Source organism: Sinocyclocheilus anshuiensis, unplaced genomic scaffold (genome assembly GCF_001515605.1).
Source record: "Sinocyclocheilus anshuiensis isolate Anshui unplaced genomic scaffold, SAMN03320099.WGS_v1.1 scaffold4, whole genome shotgun sequence".
In the NCBI taxonomy this organism is placed as follows: domain Eukaryota; kingdom Metazoa; phylum Chordata; class Actinopteri; order Cypriniformes; family Cyprinidae; genus Sinocyclocheilus; species Sinocyclocheilus anshuiensis.
Window position 1 is genome coordinate 521,839 of NW_015554075.1, and position 17,852 is coordinate 539,690.

At 37.1% G+C, this 17,852-nt stretch overlaps 2 protein-coding genes across 2 annotated transcripts in view; one reads left to right on the forward strand and one right to left on the reverse strand.

Moving 5' to 3' along the window:
• LOC107668913 (SPRY domain-containing SOCS box protein 4-like) overlaps positions 1–17,852 on the forward strand; it is a 38,056-nt gene that overhangs the window by 9,956 nt on the left and 10,248 nt on the right. The window lies entirely within an intron of this gene.
• On the reverse strand, positions 8,976–10,544 carry LOC107668990 (GTPase IMAP family member 4). The gene is made up of 2 exons (XM_016461076.1): positions 10,458–10,544; positions 8,976–9,843 (listed from the first exon to the last, which is right to left on the reverse strand). The coding sequence occupies exons 1-2, from the start codon at positions 10,483–10,485 to the stop codon at positions 9,077–9,079; spliced, it is 795 nt and encodes a 264-aa protein (XP_016316562.1). The 5' UTR covers positions 10,486–10,544; the 3' UTR covers positions 8,976–9,076.

A 17,852-nucleotide genomic window follows, 5' to 3' on the forward strand; every position in this document is an offset into this window, starting at 1 on the left:
AAGCTATGTTTGCTAAGCTGTATTTTATTCTTCCCTTTGATGTATGAGTTTCTTAAAACACGTACACTAAACGCTTCTACAGAGGAAGGCTGACATGCCCTGCTAAAAACTGCTTAAACCAGAATTGTCGTGCTGGTACCGATAGGTTTAGTGCTGGTCTAGCTGGTGGACCAGCATAGTCAAGATATTCATCAGAAAGTAATAATGGATTGTGATCAGTATTTCTAGCTTGTACTTATTTGAACAATGCCTAAAACTTGGTATTACAAGCACTTCCTGTGTCTGTTTGCCTCTTTAAGAAGAATCGCTTTATGCATTCCCCAGTTGTAAGTCGCTTTGGATAAAAGCGTCTGCAAAATGACTAAATGTAAATGTAAATGATCAGTATTTGCCCAAAAGCTCTCATGAATTCATCAAACACTGTATTCAAGATACTATGACTCAGGTCACATTAAGTCCAATCTTGCTTATTGTTTTAAGATGGATAGCATGGACATTGGAAAGCAGCCCAAGTGTGTTTGCATGTGTTTATTCTCCTCTTCTGTCTCTAATCGGCAGATGACAGCAGCTGGCTCAGATTTTGTGTGTTAATCCAGAGGCTTGTGGGAAATTAGCATTTGGATAAGGGAGTCAGAGAAATGCTGTCATGCCTTTTAATTGGCCCATCAGCATCTGTCAGTCAGCAGCAGGATGGGGACACCTGCTGTGTCTCACATGAACTGAGCTTACGAATGCAGTGTTAATCCTACATTATAAACAACTGTAAACCGGGCAAAATTAATTAATAAATAAAAGACTCTGAAAGTGCCAAAAATGCCCCAGATATTTATGATGTGTGGGCATCCTGTCATGAAATCTAGCATTTCATAACTTTTTGTAATCTTATCTATTTACAGGTTCAGTGTCTGTAGACACAGTATAGTGGCCTCAGATGTACTTATCTTTTCCTCTAAAAGAATATGTTGCCATAGTACTGCTATGATATCAGATGATAGTATTATGCTTTGATATACACCATGGCACTTATTATATTCATTATCTCATTCCATACCCTGGAGTTTACATGGTTCTCCAGTGTACTTTAAGGAACGCCCAGCATAACTACATTTAATGTTTAAACAAAAACTTTTTTTGTTTGCCATGAAAATGTTGTGATGAAATTTATTTAATATGACAAATATTGATATGGAGAATTTATTACAAGTGACTGATTAATTGAGTTGAAGTATTTAAAGGGGTCATATGATGCTGCTAAAAAGAACATTATTTTGTGTATTTGTGTAATGAAAAGTGTTTATGCGGTTTAAGGTTAAAAAAACACATTATTTTCTACATACTGTACATTATTGTTTCTCCTCTCCCGCCTTTCTGAAACGCGTCGATTTTTACAAAGCTCATCGGTCTGAAAAGCGAGGTGTGCTCTGATTGGCCAGCTATCCAGTGCGTTGTGATTGGCCAAATTCCTCAAGAGTGTGACGGAAATGTTACGTGCCTTACCATATTGTGATACCTGCGGCAACCACATGTGACGACCCCGGGCTGGACTCCGCTTCTTCCACGGTGAAAGCCGATCCGGCGATCGACAGCATGAAGTTGAAGTATTTCCTCAGCGACCAGCAGGGATCAGCTCCAGGCATGACAAAGCGATATCGTCCTCTTCTGGAAGGCCAAACAAAGTAGTTCGCTTTCACAACGAAGCACACAGCGCCTTCACTACATGGCGGCGGCGGCGGCGGCAACAATAGTACAGAGAGAATAGAAGTTACGCCTTCTTTCTTTGCGTGAACATTTGGGCGGAGTTATGCAAATCTTCCCAGATAGTGACGTAGGTATGTGGGGGCATGTTAGAACGAGCCGTTTTAGGTAGGTGTGGCTGACTCTTAACTTTTATAAAGAATATCTCTTTGGATTTGAGACTTTAGTCTTTGCAACTTTACAGATCTTCTTTATGCACCAAGAGCTTGTAACACTCCAAAGAGAAAGGAAAAATTGAAATCGCATCATATGACCCCTTTAACATAAATGGACTACAGGCTGTGTTTGTATAATATGATTACAAATAAAATAATAAAATAAGGTAAGAGAAAGACAGAAAATGTTAGTATGTTAGTCTGCCAGGTGTCTTAAAAGGCGAATATGTAAATGATTGTCAGTATCTGTTAGTTAGTTAGTTAGTTTTGTAAATGAATGTCAGTATATGTTTGTTTGTTTGTTAGTTAATTATTGTCTTAAGTGTCTTAGCATGTAAATGACTGTCATAATATTCTAGTTAAAACAAAGTGTCTTAGAATGTTAATGACTGTCAGTATCAGTTAGTTAGTTAGCTAGTTAGTTAGTGCCTTAGAATGTAAATGACTGTAAGTATCTGTTAGTCTTAGTTTGTTGCAAGACTTTTATAATGTAAATTCATGTCAGTTAGTTAGTTAGTTAGTTAGTTTAGTTTGTATTGTATATCAGTGCCAAGGGTCTTAGAATGTAAATGACTATAAGTATCTGCTAGTTTTAGTTAGTTCCAAGACTCTTAGAATGTAAATTAATGACAGTATGTTAGTTGTTAATTAGTTTGTTAGTTTCGATTGTAAATGAATGTCAGTAGGCTATATGTTTGTTAGTTAATTAGTTAGTGCCAAGTGTCTTTGAATGTAAATGACTGTATCTATTAGTTAGTTCCAAGCCTCTTAGAATGTAAATTAATGTCAGAATGTTAGTTAATTAGTTATAGATTGTAAATGAATGTCATTGTTTGTTAGTTAATTAGTACCAAGTGTCTTTGAATGTAAATGACTGTCAGTATCTGTCAGTTAGTTAGTTAGTTAGTTAGTTTCAAGATTCCAAGAATCTTACAATGTGCATTAGTAAGTTAGTTAATTAGTTAGTGTCAAATGTCTTAGACTGTAAATGACCGTCAGTGTCTGTTAGTTAGTTAGTTTGTTAGTTTTAGTTAATAAGTTCCAAGAGAAAAATATGGTGTCCTTTTCAGACAATGCTATAATCGTCTATGCACAATACCATCTGGTACTGGGCATGAATGGAGAGCACCTGGCATAAGTAGGGAGGAAACAAACAGATGGATAAAGAGGTAAAGAGAGGACAGAGAAGTTGTCCTTACTCTTTTCAGGACAAACAGCTTGGCTCCATGTTAATTGAGAGCCAGTCATTAGAGGATTAGTTTGCTGGATCAAGTTTCAGCTAACGCCATAAGGCCGCAGCATCACCCTCAGCTGTTACATTCATCCTTACAGTACAACAATCACACACACACGCACACACACACGGTGAAGTCAAGGGGAGGTTAAGCACATGCACAGAATGCCTCTGTAATGCAATGAGAGAAGCACAGGAGATGTTAAGAAACTGTTGAGTGTTTTTTTTTTTCACAGACCAAGCTGGCAAGCTACCTGTCGTGATGACATGATGTCTTTTTTTCCCCCTGCCCTGGAAACGTGACAGTTATGAAAGTGCGTTATTAAAGCTTATCATTACTGCGTAATAGGGCACCTAAGGTTGGCTCAATACCTCAGGCTCATGATATGTCAAAATGAGACTTACCTTCACGATTGCTGACCTTGCGGTTTGTGTGACTTATCCACCTGTGCGCACACAACAACTCCACCGTTGGCTTACTAAGCATCTTGGAGGCTTATTTTGTAGAAAAACAAATGATAGACAGAAGCTGTTTGTTTAGTGTATAGCTGCAGGTTCTTATACCAAGCTGTTGCAACACGTCAAGCGTTATTCATGCACACTTCTGGATCAAACCCAACAAATGACAGCCTATAATTTATTACACCGCCAAATGCTCAATAACCTTATCAGTCACGTGCTGTTGTTTATATTGCTTAATAGTTTTGGCTACACTGGCTTGTAACCGCTAACCTCCATTGTAACCCGCTAGTGGAACGGATCCACGTTTGACTCTTTGATTCTTGCTTTGTTCCCTCCCCACCCCATTTTTCAGCACGTTCTGTCCTTTCTGCACCGCTCTGCGATATTTGCACACCTAATTGCCTGAAGGAGTTTCCGTGGAAACAGACATCATTCATTCACTGACAGAGACAAAGGGAGAGCAGAAAGTGAGAAAAGACAAAGTAAAGAGAGACAGTATGTTCAGTGATTGAGCTGTGGAGGCAGTGGGCTCTGTTAATAAGCCCGCCTGCTGGTTCCTGACTGACTCCAGCTCAATAGATCTGGCCGTTTCTCATCCTTACACTTATCCAACAGTAAGCCTGACCACACAAATGAGAGAATGGGGTGACCGCAGACATGTAGACGTTTGGATTATATTAAGCGTCGTATCCACAGAGCTTTAAATACAGGCATTGACTTCCATTGTGCTCGCTGTGTGTCTCCCTGTGTGTGTGTGGCAGTCTTTCAGAATGAAAGAAGATATTTTACATTGCGTTATTTGTTCCAAGGTGGGAGTGCTATTGATGTATTTGGAAGAGTTTAAAAGAAGAATCTAGGTATTCTGTGTCTATGCTGAAAAATAGCTTTGAAGAGAATGGCTTGACTCCAGTAGCAGTGCACCTTTTTGACATGTATATTGATATTGTAGATGTGTTCAATCATTAGCATGACTCTTCTTTAAAGGCAAATCGTTAGGCCCTTAGTCTTACACCTACACTATAGCTGTTTGCTATTCTGTGGCTGTTTCGAATGCTGACTCTGCTCAAAGTCTGTTTATAAAAGCTCAAGGTGACCCAGGTGGCAACATGTTGCATGGATAAAACGTATAGATGAATCAGTGGTACAGTTCAGCTCTGCCTTCGTTCTTTTTTGCATCTTCCTCATTAACTATGATAAACTGTGCAAGTTTAAACACCCAGTGAAATTAAAAATTGGATTTGTTTTACTTTTAAACCTTTTTAATGAGTTTTAATCACTTAAACTTTTCTACTTAAAATGATTTAAAATCCTTTAAACGAGAAAAATGTACTTGAGAAGCGACACTGCACAATATACGTAGGATATGTAAATATTTATACTTATTTTTAGAGAATGTATATTTCATGTAGTTGTAATATGTCTTACAGCACTGGCAGATTTTTAACTTCATTTATGCTTAAAGCGAATTAAAAAGTCTGCCAGATGCAGTGAGACATTTCGGTTTAAGATTTAATTAAAAGTAAAGTAAACGTAAATTTATCTTGTTTCAGGGATTTTTAGACATTTCAACTGGACAAAATTCTCATTAAGAAAAGGATTTTTATGGCAGTATTGTCCATGACATGTCTGTTAGTTTTGAGGCTTATCTATGTGCTAATGCATACTAACAAAATTTACAGCCTTTCTTTTTAGGGAAATTGAACCAGAAAGATTGATGACTCGCACTCAGCTGTGTATGCAAATTACAGAAAATTTTATTTTACATAAAAAAGTGCAGGTATCAGCTTTAACTCAAGACAGAATCTTTTAAAGTCCGTGGATGTGCTCTCTGATCTATCGATTCTTTCTCTGCCTCCTCACTTCTCTTCTGCTATATGATCTAAAATCCATGGGAACTTCTCTTTACAGCCATTACCCTTTCCTCCAACCCTTTTTGTACATCATATACACATTTTGTTTGCTTTGCATAGGTACAAGGCAAGTTACATATGCAATTTATCAGTATTTTCAAGTGCACAGAAGCCCTTATAATCATCACTGAACTGAACCTGTTGATTACCTGGACCACAGTGTGAGAAAAGCTGCCAAATGGAAAGTGCTCTTGAGCGGAGCTGGTGCCGTTGTGGGGTATGGCAAAGGTTCACTTGCTGAGAGAAAGGCCTTTTTCTAATGACGGCTTCATTATCTTCCTTCACCTATGCAGTGTCATCATTTATCTTAGCTCTCAGTCAAATCCGGCTACCCTGCTGAAGAAAGACCAACCCTAAACTGGTTTGTTAGTCATAGCTGGTCTCCCACCCTGGCCAGACTGGGATTTGACTGGATTTAGAGGGTTTTAAGTGACTTTCTAGGAGACCAGCTAGAATAACTTCAGACCAGCTTGGCAAACCAGGCTAAGAAAGCATATTAAACCAGCTAGGACTGGTTTAAATGGGTATTTTAAGCCCAGTGAACCCTTTAGAGCCATTTATTTTAGGCCATTTTTTGTAGTGTACTAGTGAACCCTTTAGAGCCATTTATTTTAGGCCTTTTTTTGTAGTGTACTAGTGAGATCACAGAAAGTAATGGACTGTATAAGTTTGCTATCTCTTATCTTGTTTGCATTACACTTCAAAAGTTTGAGGTCAGTAATAATTTTTAAATGCGTCTGAAAGAAGTCTCTTACACTTGCCGAAGCTGAATTTATTTGATCAAAAATAAGTAAAAACAGTAACATTGTAAATATGATTCAATGTTAAATTACACAACGTTGAAAACAGTTGTGCTGCATAATAGTTTATACTCGAAACCAGGATTCTTTGATGAATTCAAAGTTCAAAAGAACAGCATTCATTTGAAATAGAAAACTTGTGGAACATTATATTATTACTTTACCATCACTTTCAATCAATTTAATGTGTTCTTGCTGAATAAAAGTATTAATTTCGTTCCAAAAGCTCTTACTGACCCTTAAATTTATGAAGGGCAGTGTCTGTTTTTCCTTGACCAACATAAACATACTTGCTTAATAAACATGCTAAATAGTGTTTTATTTAAAATTCAAAAATGAAAATGTTTTGTGTGTGGGTTAGGTTTAGGGGATAAAAAATATAATTAGTTCAAAAACGGATGGAATGGATTTAACGGAAAGCCCTCACTATGATAGAAAAATGTTTGTTTTAGAGATAGCGAGAGAGAAACAATCTATCTCTGCAATTCAGTCTGGCTCTGTTACTTGTGGTAACTGGGTCTGGCGGTTCTGTTGTTCAAGGTCAGTGACGTGCGGTTGGAAAAGGGGTCAGTAGATCACCTGGTTTAATGGGCAGAGTGTCTGTAGAGCCCTGAAATGAAGACAATCCATCCACAGAGACTCTTCCCTGTCTCTCCACTGTCCCCATACAGTACAACATGCTTGCCAGCGGGAGCATTAGATTCGCACACATAAATTAGCAACTATCAGCATATGCAAATGAGAGTGACTGGTAGAATCTGTGGCAGCGGGTGCTTGTGCGGTCGAGACAAGCAGTGACTGTAGCTCGATGCTTTCGATGTTTCTCTCATCATTGCACTCAGGCTTGTTTACCCAAGCGTAGCGAGATGATGTTTGACACCGTGTGACAACGAGAGAGAATTTCACTTTGAAAGCAGGGCCTCTAACGCTTCGCTCGCTCTCCGGCTTTGATCTGTTAAATGAAATGCCTCATCCTGAGTAGCACATTAAACTCACCTCCTCAGATTAAGATGACGTGCAAATTGCATATCAATTAAAGCGACTGCTCGAGGCTCAGCGCTGTGATGACATGGCCATCAGTCACTTTAAAGAGTATAAATACACGAGGGGTGGGGAGACTTTGGATATGATGATATGAAGAAGTGTCGTCGAAGAGGGGTAAAGGTTAGAGATATGAACGCATGCACACAGAGAGTAAAAGGGACTAGGTAAGAGACATCAGGTGGTAAATTGAATTAATCAAATGAATGAATCACGACATCCACGTCCTCACGACATGTGTGAGCAATTGTGCTCATGAGGACACCGGATCTTTCTGGCCTTCATCATGTTCCAGTCTAGTCCCCGTCTCTTCTCTGTTTCTTCAAGAAATAGTTCACCCAAAAATGAAATTTTTGTCATTTACTCACCCTCATATCGTTCCAAACCTGTATGAGTTTTTTTCTTATGTTCAACATAGAAGACATTTTGAAGAATGCTGGTAATCAAACAGTCGATGGTCCCCATTGACTTCCATAGTTTTCCTACTATGGAAGTCAATGGGGACCAACAACTGCTTGGTTCTTCAAAAGTCTTCAGAATATCTTCTTTTGTGTTCAACATAAGAAACTTGTACAAGTTTGGAACAACATGAGGGTGAATAAATGATGACAAACTATTTATTTTTGAATGAACTATTCCTTTAAAACTGTCCCGTGGAATGCAAAAGCTTAAATTCAAATAAAATATGATTAAGGATAATTAAAATGAATTTGAAGGGTTCTAACAAGCAAATAGTACAAAACATCTTAAGAAATTTACATTTTATTTACAATTCTCATAAAAAAATCATTGGAAGAAATAAGACCCCTTTGTATTCTATGATTGGCCCATCATTATGTAAAATGTTGTAAAGTATCATCTTCGAATTTGCCCTCTCCAGTGAGTGTCCATACTGATATTACATAACTCGTAACCTAAATCTTAAAGCAAAAAATATTTACAATCATATTTTTAACCACAATGACTATGAGTTGTTATATAAATACAGGCGCATTAAGTTTTAATTAACAATGCTTGAGTGAAAATCTGGGTAGCTGATATTAAATAATTGGTAACAATTTACAGGAGGTTCCATTTGTTAACATTATTTAACTACATTAGTAAACATGAACTAACAATGAAAAATACTTCTAATGCATTTATTAATCTTAGTTAGTTAATTTGAATATTTACTAATACTTTATTAAAATCAAAAGTTGTATCTGTTAATATTACATAATGAAATTAAGTTAACATGAACTAACAACAGTTATATTTTTTATTTTATTTTTTATTTTTATTTTTTAATTAACATTAACAGATAATGGACCCAACTAATGGACCTCAATGTAAAGTGTTACCTAATAATAATAATAATAATAATAATTTATTATTATTATTATTATTATTATGATTATTAGATTATTTTATGAACATTCATTAAATATTAACTATTAATAAATTTAAAAATTAAATAATTGTTAATTTAATAAAATGTCACACCACAGGACTACTTAAAATGAGCTTGAAAAAAATATGAAATCAAAAAGGTGATGTTGGTGAAATGGTCACATTTAAAGTGAAATGAGAACTAAATGAAGAGAAATGGTGAGCAGTTGCAGAAAGGCATACATACAAATATTTTAACTTAAAATCTTTGTTGATGAAACATATTTACAGTTCAGAAGTTCACTTTGAGTTCATGCCAAAACAATGCCATGTAACTTTGTTTTGCAGCAGTTAGCCATGGTAAACTAATTTCACCTGAGTATCGTTCACATGCAGACCACCTTTTTGACTGTGATTAGGAACCACAGCCAGTCCTCGACTGGTTTTCCCCACTCCATCTTGTCTCTCTAGTATCCTCTCTTTCATTTCCCTCTCTCTTCGGCTCCATTCCTCCTCCAGCCTGCAGTACATGTGTAGGGAGAAGTGCCATCCCCCATTCTCCATCAGCATGTCTTCCGCACGGTCTAGTAACCCAGAGACCTGCTGTCTGTCCTGGGGCATCTTGTTGTTAAGAACGTGGTACCTATACCTGCACTTCTCCATTAGCCATTGGAGATCCTTCCCAGCTGTCTGGATATGGTCCTGTATGCTGTAATCGCGCAGACGGTCCCCGAGGGTGAACACGACCATGGTGTGGCGCCATACGCCCTCTGTGAGGATCTCCATGCGTTTCTGTAAGGCCGCTTTCTCGGAGTGGCTAAAGTACAGTAAGGGAATGACCAGGAGCAGAATGTGGGGTCCGGGCTCACACAGCGACAGGGCATTAAATAACTCCAGTTTCTCATGTTTAGGCACCAGGTTCTCGTTCGTGCCCCATCCACAAGCATCCATGAGCATCAGCTGTCGGCCCTCAGATTCTCCATGTGCTACAGCACTGTCTGCTCCACCCCATGTATTAAATGCATCCCTACCCAGGATTGTGTTGCCCACTGAACTCTTTCCTGTCCGCTTCTGGCCCACGATTAGCAACCGCAGAGGGGGGGCAACTTTGTTGTTGCCTGTTGGAAGACAGGTGTTGGTGGGTAAATTAGATTTTGATTTTCTTCAATGGTGATAGCAAACATAGCACTAATAGCATGAGGCACTTACAAAAAATGTCACAATGATTAAAAAGATATCCTTTTAGTGCTTGTTTAAAAAGAAACAACTTTAAAAACATGGCAGATTGATACAAGTCCTGTGTAAACAATTTTAAAGAGACTAATTTATTTTTAAACCCTGCATATTCAGTTTATAGTGGTTTGCAACCACATAAAATATGTCACTCAACTTTTGTATTTCTGCCATCAGAGTTTTGCACAGCCTGTCTCTACCTAATGTTAAAAATAAAATGTAAAATATAAAATTAAACTGTAAATTCAAATATAAAATAAAACTGTATGAATAAAATATACACTGTAAAAAATGCTGGGTTGTTTCAACCCAACTTTGGGTCAAATATGGACTAACCCAACTTTTGGGTTAAATTTTTACATTAAATTAAAAACAAAAATTAAACAAAAGTTGGGTTAGTCCATATTTGACCCAAAGTTGGGTTGAAACAACCCAGCATTTTTTAGAGTGTATACATAAATAAAATCTAAAAATAAAAATGTCCAGACTTAAGTCTTACCATTATTTTTTGCATTCCCGTTGTCCATTAATAGCAGTGTTTTTCAGTACACTTGTAATTCAGTCCGAGTCCATCTGATAGGTTGTCACAGGCGTATGGTATGTGCAGGTTCGTCACTGATCTGGTCATTTACATGAAAAGGGAGTAACCAGAAATCTCCTCCTACTTCTGGTTTCACAACTACAGATCAGCACACTCGGCAGTGGGGTTTATTGTTTGAGTTATTTGTAGCTATATATAGGTAGGGACATGTTATAAACTAAAGAAAGTTGTATTTACCTTTATTATTATTATATTGCCATACAAAGCAGGAAAGGCTGGGTGCTGTTTGTCAGTTGAATGTTGTGTTTTTCAGAAGTGATTGGAAATGAAGTGGTTGAGTCACATGACTGATATCAAGGCCACGAGGACGAAATGTGCCAAAACGTGACTGCAATGACTTCTTTCTCTCTCCAGTCAAACAAAATAAACACTGGGCCTTATTCATGATGACACACCAACAGAACAGATAAGACTGTTGTTGTGCAAATTGTCCCATTCAATTGAGTGGGACAATTTATATAAGAATGGATTTGTAAAGGATTTATGCAGGAATTCATTCTGCTCATGTTTCATTAACCAGGTCCAATGTGTGAAATCTCACAGAGAGAATATTTTACTTTCACTACAAGGACATTCAATAACAGTAATATTAAAAGCAATATATTGCATTACGTCTGGGTGTAAATATTAAAGGTTGTGAAAAACGTGACCGGTTGCTGTTGTCCTTTGCCCTATAATAGACCAGATTTTTGATTTTATTATGAATTATTAATAGGATTATTAACATTAACAACAATAACAATTTTGAAAGATTTTACACTGTATATGGTATAGAATTTTAAGGTGTTTTTTAATGATGCTGTGATACATTTTTTATGTTAACGTTTTTATATATTTATAATAATATATTTATATATTTTAGTTGTTGTAGCTGATCACTATTTTTTGTTTTTTGTTTACCATTTTGAGTCATCTTTATTTAGCAGTTAATTTAAATAGTCCAGCACCCTGTGGTGTGTCAAATTAATTTTTACAAGTACAATATGTAGTCTCTGAATTTATATAATGTCCTAAAACCGCATGGGCAACAATTGAAAAAATAAATAAATAAAGATTTTTGATCTTGGTATAAGATTTAAGAGTTTAAAAGTTGGTATAAGATTTTTGATCAAGTGTGGCCACGTATGTACTGAAATATTCACAAGAAACTACAAAAAAAAATCAAGAAGTCATTGAAATATCAATCGCTTTCTGAAACCTCTTTTAACTCTGTTTGTCCGGATGTAATTGTGCTTTACTGCTGATTCATTGGTGTTAAGGAAGTTATGTTCCAGACTTACAGCTTGGAACCACATATTTGTGTGCAATAACTGTTACCAAGAACAGTAAATGTTGTGTTTTACTGCAGTGTTGTGTTTTTAGGATTAATTTAGCACTCTATGAGTGAGTTTTCTAAATCGTAGCCGGTAGATGATTGGCTAACAGTCATGCTGCCCCGTTTTAAGAACTCGTGGCATTGTTGCGATATTAAAAATGTGTTTTAGTGCTGTTTTGTTCCTCTGCTCACTTCCCAGTCACTTGCCTCTCAGTACTGCGGTACTGCACACCACGTGACAGACAAAGTGAAGTGATCTGTAAACAGAGGCCTGGCGGAGGAGCGATGGCATCTGAGTTTGAATGACTCACTTCTTTAGGAGGGAAAAATCTTTTTGGTTTGAGCTGAGGAGAGAACAGATGAAAAGAGGATATGAGAGGAATAAGGAAGGAATATCTGTGGGCTGTAGCTCTGAGCCAAGACACATGGCAGTTTTATCCCAACATGCACTGCTCTGACATCGCACTCTCTTTGGAGAGTTTTTTTTTTTTACTGTATGATGAATTTTAAAGGAGAGCTGTTTTTTTGCAGTGCTAAAGTTGCTGTACCCTCAAGCTGTGTGTGTGTGTGTGTGCTCGTGTGAAAGCAAGACATTCAACCTTTATGTATAATTTGAAAGTCAGTGTCTTCAGCTCCGAGGGAGGAATTCAGTTGCACATTTCACTATTAGTTGGCGTTTATTTGGACATACTGTCTGCATTGTTTTAGCTCAGAGAAATTATACAAATTGGATAAAGGTACAAACATGCCTCGAAATTTGGTACTAAATGCAATTTGCATACAGTTCTCGCAGAAACGAATGTTGTGTGCTTTGTAAATAAGATGCATGCATTTGTGCTTAAATAAGCACTGAAGTGGTACAACTTTTTAGTAAATTCAACTCCAGGCTGTATTGTTTTCTTATATTTTAGTATTATTTATATACTATTATAGTATTCTTGTAATATTTTGAATTGACTTTTATTTTTATATTTTCAGTTTTTGTTGTAATTTTAGTTTTAGTACTCATGTGCCTTTGTCAAGTAAATATATCTATCTATTTATTTATTTTTTATTTAATTTTATTTTTGGCAATTTTAGTACTCAGAATTAAACTTATTTCAGTTTCAAATTTTCTATTAAATTTACATTTATTCATCTAATATTTGTATTTTATTTCATTTCAGCTTCATTTCAGTTCAGTTTTAGGTTGTTCCTCTCCTGAGTGTATAGTGTGCATCAGGACTTGACTTTAGAGTTTTGTATTTCTCAGTATGTACTGTTATTTCTTGTGTATATGGTGCAGAGTGTCTTGAATTTCACGTCTTTGTGTTGTTCCTATAGGGGACTCAAATATTAATATGGCTCTCACAGTCACACACTCCTTGTGTTCCTCACCTCCCCCAGTAACACACACATACTTACAGTACGTATAAACACACACACTGTCCTGTTTTGTGTCATGCCTCTGTTTCAGTGCTTTTTCCTGTATATTTCCCCAGACTGTTAACATCTGGTATTAACATCCGTCTCAGATGATCAGATCATGAGTGGTCAGTGCTGAATACAGGTATAAACAGGGTCCAAAATGTTCACATTTGTAGTGTAAACTCTAATGGTTTCTGATTCATCCAGTAAAGGATTACCTACCACCTAATCATTGTGCCAAAATGCACATTAGCCTTTGTTTGCAATCTATGGCTTAAAAATAAAGTGAAACATATTATACAGTAATACAGCTTCTAGAAAATGTCACATTTTGCACTGTATTTTTAAAGGGATAGTCAACCAAAAATGAAAATTCTGTCATCATTTACTTACTCTCATGTCATTCTAAATCTGTATGGCTTTATTTCTTCTGTGGAACATAAAATAAGATATTTTGAAGAATGTTGGTAAACATTCGACGGTAGCCATTGACTTCCATAGTATTTTTTGGAAGTCAATGGCTACTGTCAACATTTTGGTTATGACATTTTGGTTACAAAATGATGACAGAATTTTCATTTTTGGATAAAGGTATTAACAGGGCCTTCATGAAGCTTCCCTTCCCTAGTGTACTCCCTCCCATGGGCATTATACACTTGTATTTGAATTATACATTTGTCATAAATCAAACCTGGCATTACTATGGCAAGGTCACAGATAACAGCCGCATCTACAGAGCCCTACTAGTGTGGTTACAAACACCTCTCTCAAAGATTTAAAGTGTAAGCCATTTGTCACGGTGAATGCCGCTAAATGTCAAGCTGGTAAGCGCTTGACAGCTTGTCTGGGTTTTGTATGGGTATGCTGCTTAATTTATTATGTCTAATATTGCACAGACCTTCTCTGCCAGTGCCAGTGGGCTTTTGCTGATTGCTGCGTTATTTGGTCTAATGCATCCATGTACTTTATGCACCAGACATAAGGGCCCGATTTCACAGACAGGGCTTAGACTAAGCCAGGATTAGGCCATAGTTCAATTAGGACATTTAAGTAAATTTTATTAACATGCCTTAGAAAAAACATTACTGGTGTGCATCTTGAGACAAAACAAAGGCACTGATATATTTTAAGATCAGTCAGTGCAAGTTTCTTTCAGTTGAAACAGCTCAGAATTAAATTTTAGTCTGGGACTAGGCTTAAGTCATGTCTGTGAAACCGGGAGAACGTATTTTTCAAAACTTAGTGAGTTGCCTAGATAGGCAGTTGACTTTTAAGGGAACCTGTGGGCAATTTGCAGCGCTCTGCAGCAACTCTACACCAGTGTTAGTTTAATATCATTTATATGCTATTACAATATTTATTAATGTTTTGAATTATCTTTTATTTTTTCATTTTTAGTTTTCATTATTATTTTAGTTTAAGTTTTAGTCATTTTATTATGTGATTTTGTCATTTTTAAAATGATATTTAACTCAGGTTTTCTAATTTTAGTACTTCCAACTTCAGCTTATTTCAGTTTCCAATTAGCATTTAAATTTAATAATTTTTAATTACATTAAACTATTTTCATTGAAATTTTTGGAATCGAATGAAAGGTAATTTGTCAATATTTGATATTTTTCCACAATCGAAGATCAATCTAAGATTCTTAATTATCTTAAAAGGCAGCACAGTTATGATTTATAATAGTGTTTGAGTCAGGAGTGCACATATGATTGTATGATATGATGTTATGATTGTTTTCTGTGTTTTATGCTTTTTATGTAAAGCATAAAACAATAAAACTTTGGTCTTCATTGTAATTTTAAAGTGTTTTATTTCTAGATAACACTTCAGATTATGATGCTTATAAATGCTCTGTAGGCAATTCACTACATTTTGAGATAGACCAATAAGTGCACAACGTACTAATGTTCTAAATGTGCGTCATTGCCTTGATTTTTCAAATATCACCAATTTTGCCTTCAATACTCACTACAGTGAAGTCATGCTTGTAATTTGAACTTTAAACATTCATGCTTGCATCAGCTTACTGTGGCTGGTCACTTGATGATCCTTATAAAACAGTACAGATGTAAGATGTAATTGCTTGTATGTACCGTATGGCTCACCAAATGAGGCATTTGAAGGCTAGGGTGACTGTATCACTCTCCTTACTGTCCATCTCAGCCGGAGCCATTACTGCACTGAGGCTCACATGGGCCTTCATGCGTAACGACCACATAAAACTTGCATTAGTGCTGCATAATGCATGATTCCATGAAATGCTGCCCATTCTCTCATGATCCAAAGTAATTTCTATTGTGCGATATTGCTTGCAGTGCTCAGGAAATTGAGCAAGTGAAGCGTTCAGTACAAAGTGGAAGAATCCACCCAGAACTTTAGTTATTTTGGCATTGATCTGAATTTAATGCTTTAAAGATTTTCTCCCTTGGTATTTGATGTACATTGTTTACCAAGGTTAATCATGCAGAAAGAAACACTCAAATGTGGCAAAAAAGAACAGGAAACAGTAATGGTCCATTGTAGTCTATTATTAATAGCAATGATGGTTCAGAGCACAACAATAAAAACGGCCTGATGATAATTTTGGGAGAATTTCAAACAGCCATCATTTGATTTCTCGGAAACTCATACTGGGCCTTGGGTAGTACAGAATTGTCCAAGGCTGATGGGAAACGTTGAAGACTGAATATGGATTTGTCCCACTGTGACACTGAGGGGAAACAGCACACACATAATCCTCTGAAGGTGACTCGTCTTGATCCGTAAACTCAAACACAATCCCACAGCAAACAAACACGAATCTCTCTGTTCCCCTCTCTAAGCTCACACACAGTGGGTGTTCCATACTCACCTTTGTTGCTCAGAGGGGAAAGGCTATTTTAAGCTAGCCCACTCCTCTCTGGAAGGAAGCAATACAATTGTAATGCTAATGAGTACGTGCAGAATTAATATCTGAATCATTCAGAGTTTCCTGATTTAGAATAATGAAAGTGGGAAGCTTTGAATTTGCTTTTGGTTCTGTTCATTTATAGCCACAGGTCCACAGAGAGAGGATGTTACCTGCGGCAGACATTAGCATGTAGTGACTCATTTATGTCTTAAATTGACTATTATCTGAGTGTCTAAAAGTAAATTCTCCTGCTGGGGCATATTAACGATTTGCTGATCTGGTATATTTGAAGTTGTGAATTTTGGCTGTCATGGGTCTTAGTGCTAATTTGTCCTTGTGTGATCATGTCTGCTTGATGCATTAGTGACAAGTGAAAGTGAAAGTGAAAGTGACGTGACATGTGGCCAAGTATGGTGACCCATACTCGGAATTAGTGCTCTGCATTTACCCATCCAAAGTGCACACACACAGCAGTGAACACACACAAACCGTGAACACACACCCGGAGCAGTGGGCAGCCATTTTTGCTGCGGCGCCCGGGGAGCAGTTGGGGGTTCGGTGCCTTGCTCAAGGGCACCTCAGTCGTGGTATTGAGGGTGGGAGAGAGCGCTGTACATTCACTCCCCCCACCTACAATCCCTGCCGGTACGAGACTCGAACCCACAACCTTTGGGTTATGAGTCCGACTCTCTAACCATTAGGCCACGACTTCCCCACTGTTTAATTGTACCCTTTATTAATGCTTTTTTCAAGGTATGCTAGGAAAAAGTGGAATAAACAAACCAAAAGTGAAATTATTTACTCATCCTCACTTCTTTTGCAACCTGAATGAAGTAATTTCTTCTGAGGAATACAGGAGGAGAAATTTACAACAGATTGTCGAAGCTGCTCTTTTACATGCAATGGAATTTAATGGTGACCACAGCTGTCAAGCTATTTTTTTAAAGGCAAGGTTTCCAGTGAATAACGACTTCTAAGTCTGCTCCTCACATAAAGCCATCATATGGCTTCAGAAGACTTGGAAGAAAGCATCTCTGACATTTTTCTAAATATCTCCTTTAGTGTTTCTCAGAAGAAAGTCATTTATAATGGTTTGGGACAACGTGAGGGTGAGTAAATGATGACAGAATTTTCATTTCTGGGTGAACTATCTTTTTAAATTTGCTCCAAATGATTTTCTACATCTTACATTTCCATTATCTACATACAGAGTGTTGTGGAGTAGTCATTGAAACTTCAAGACGCATTTGGATCTCTATATCTGAGTCTCTGTTTCTCTGCTGCTCAGAGACTACTGGGAAATATAAACTTGTGCTTCCAACTTTGTCTGAGTGCTGTTGGGAATCTGTGGGCGGATGGTGTGTATCTGGCTCCTACACTTGTGCCTGTGTGTGCTTATGTATATATCAGTTGCTCTGTATTGTTTATACGGTGTGTCTTTGATTAAAGTTGCAGTTTTAAACTAAACAGGCCCTGTTAGCATTCAATGCTGACTGAAACACGTATTACACATTTCATAAAAATGCCCCGTCAGTTTTTTAAGTCTGGCTCCATTACATCCTGTCTGGATATTGTATCGAGATTCCAAAAAGGAGGTTCCGCCATCCGTCAGAGCCCGTTTCTGGACATGAGTCCAGTCTATGATGAATCTGTCTATTACAAAACTATCCATTCC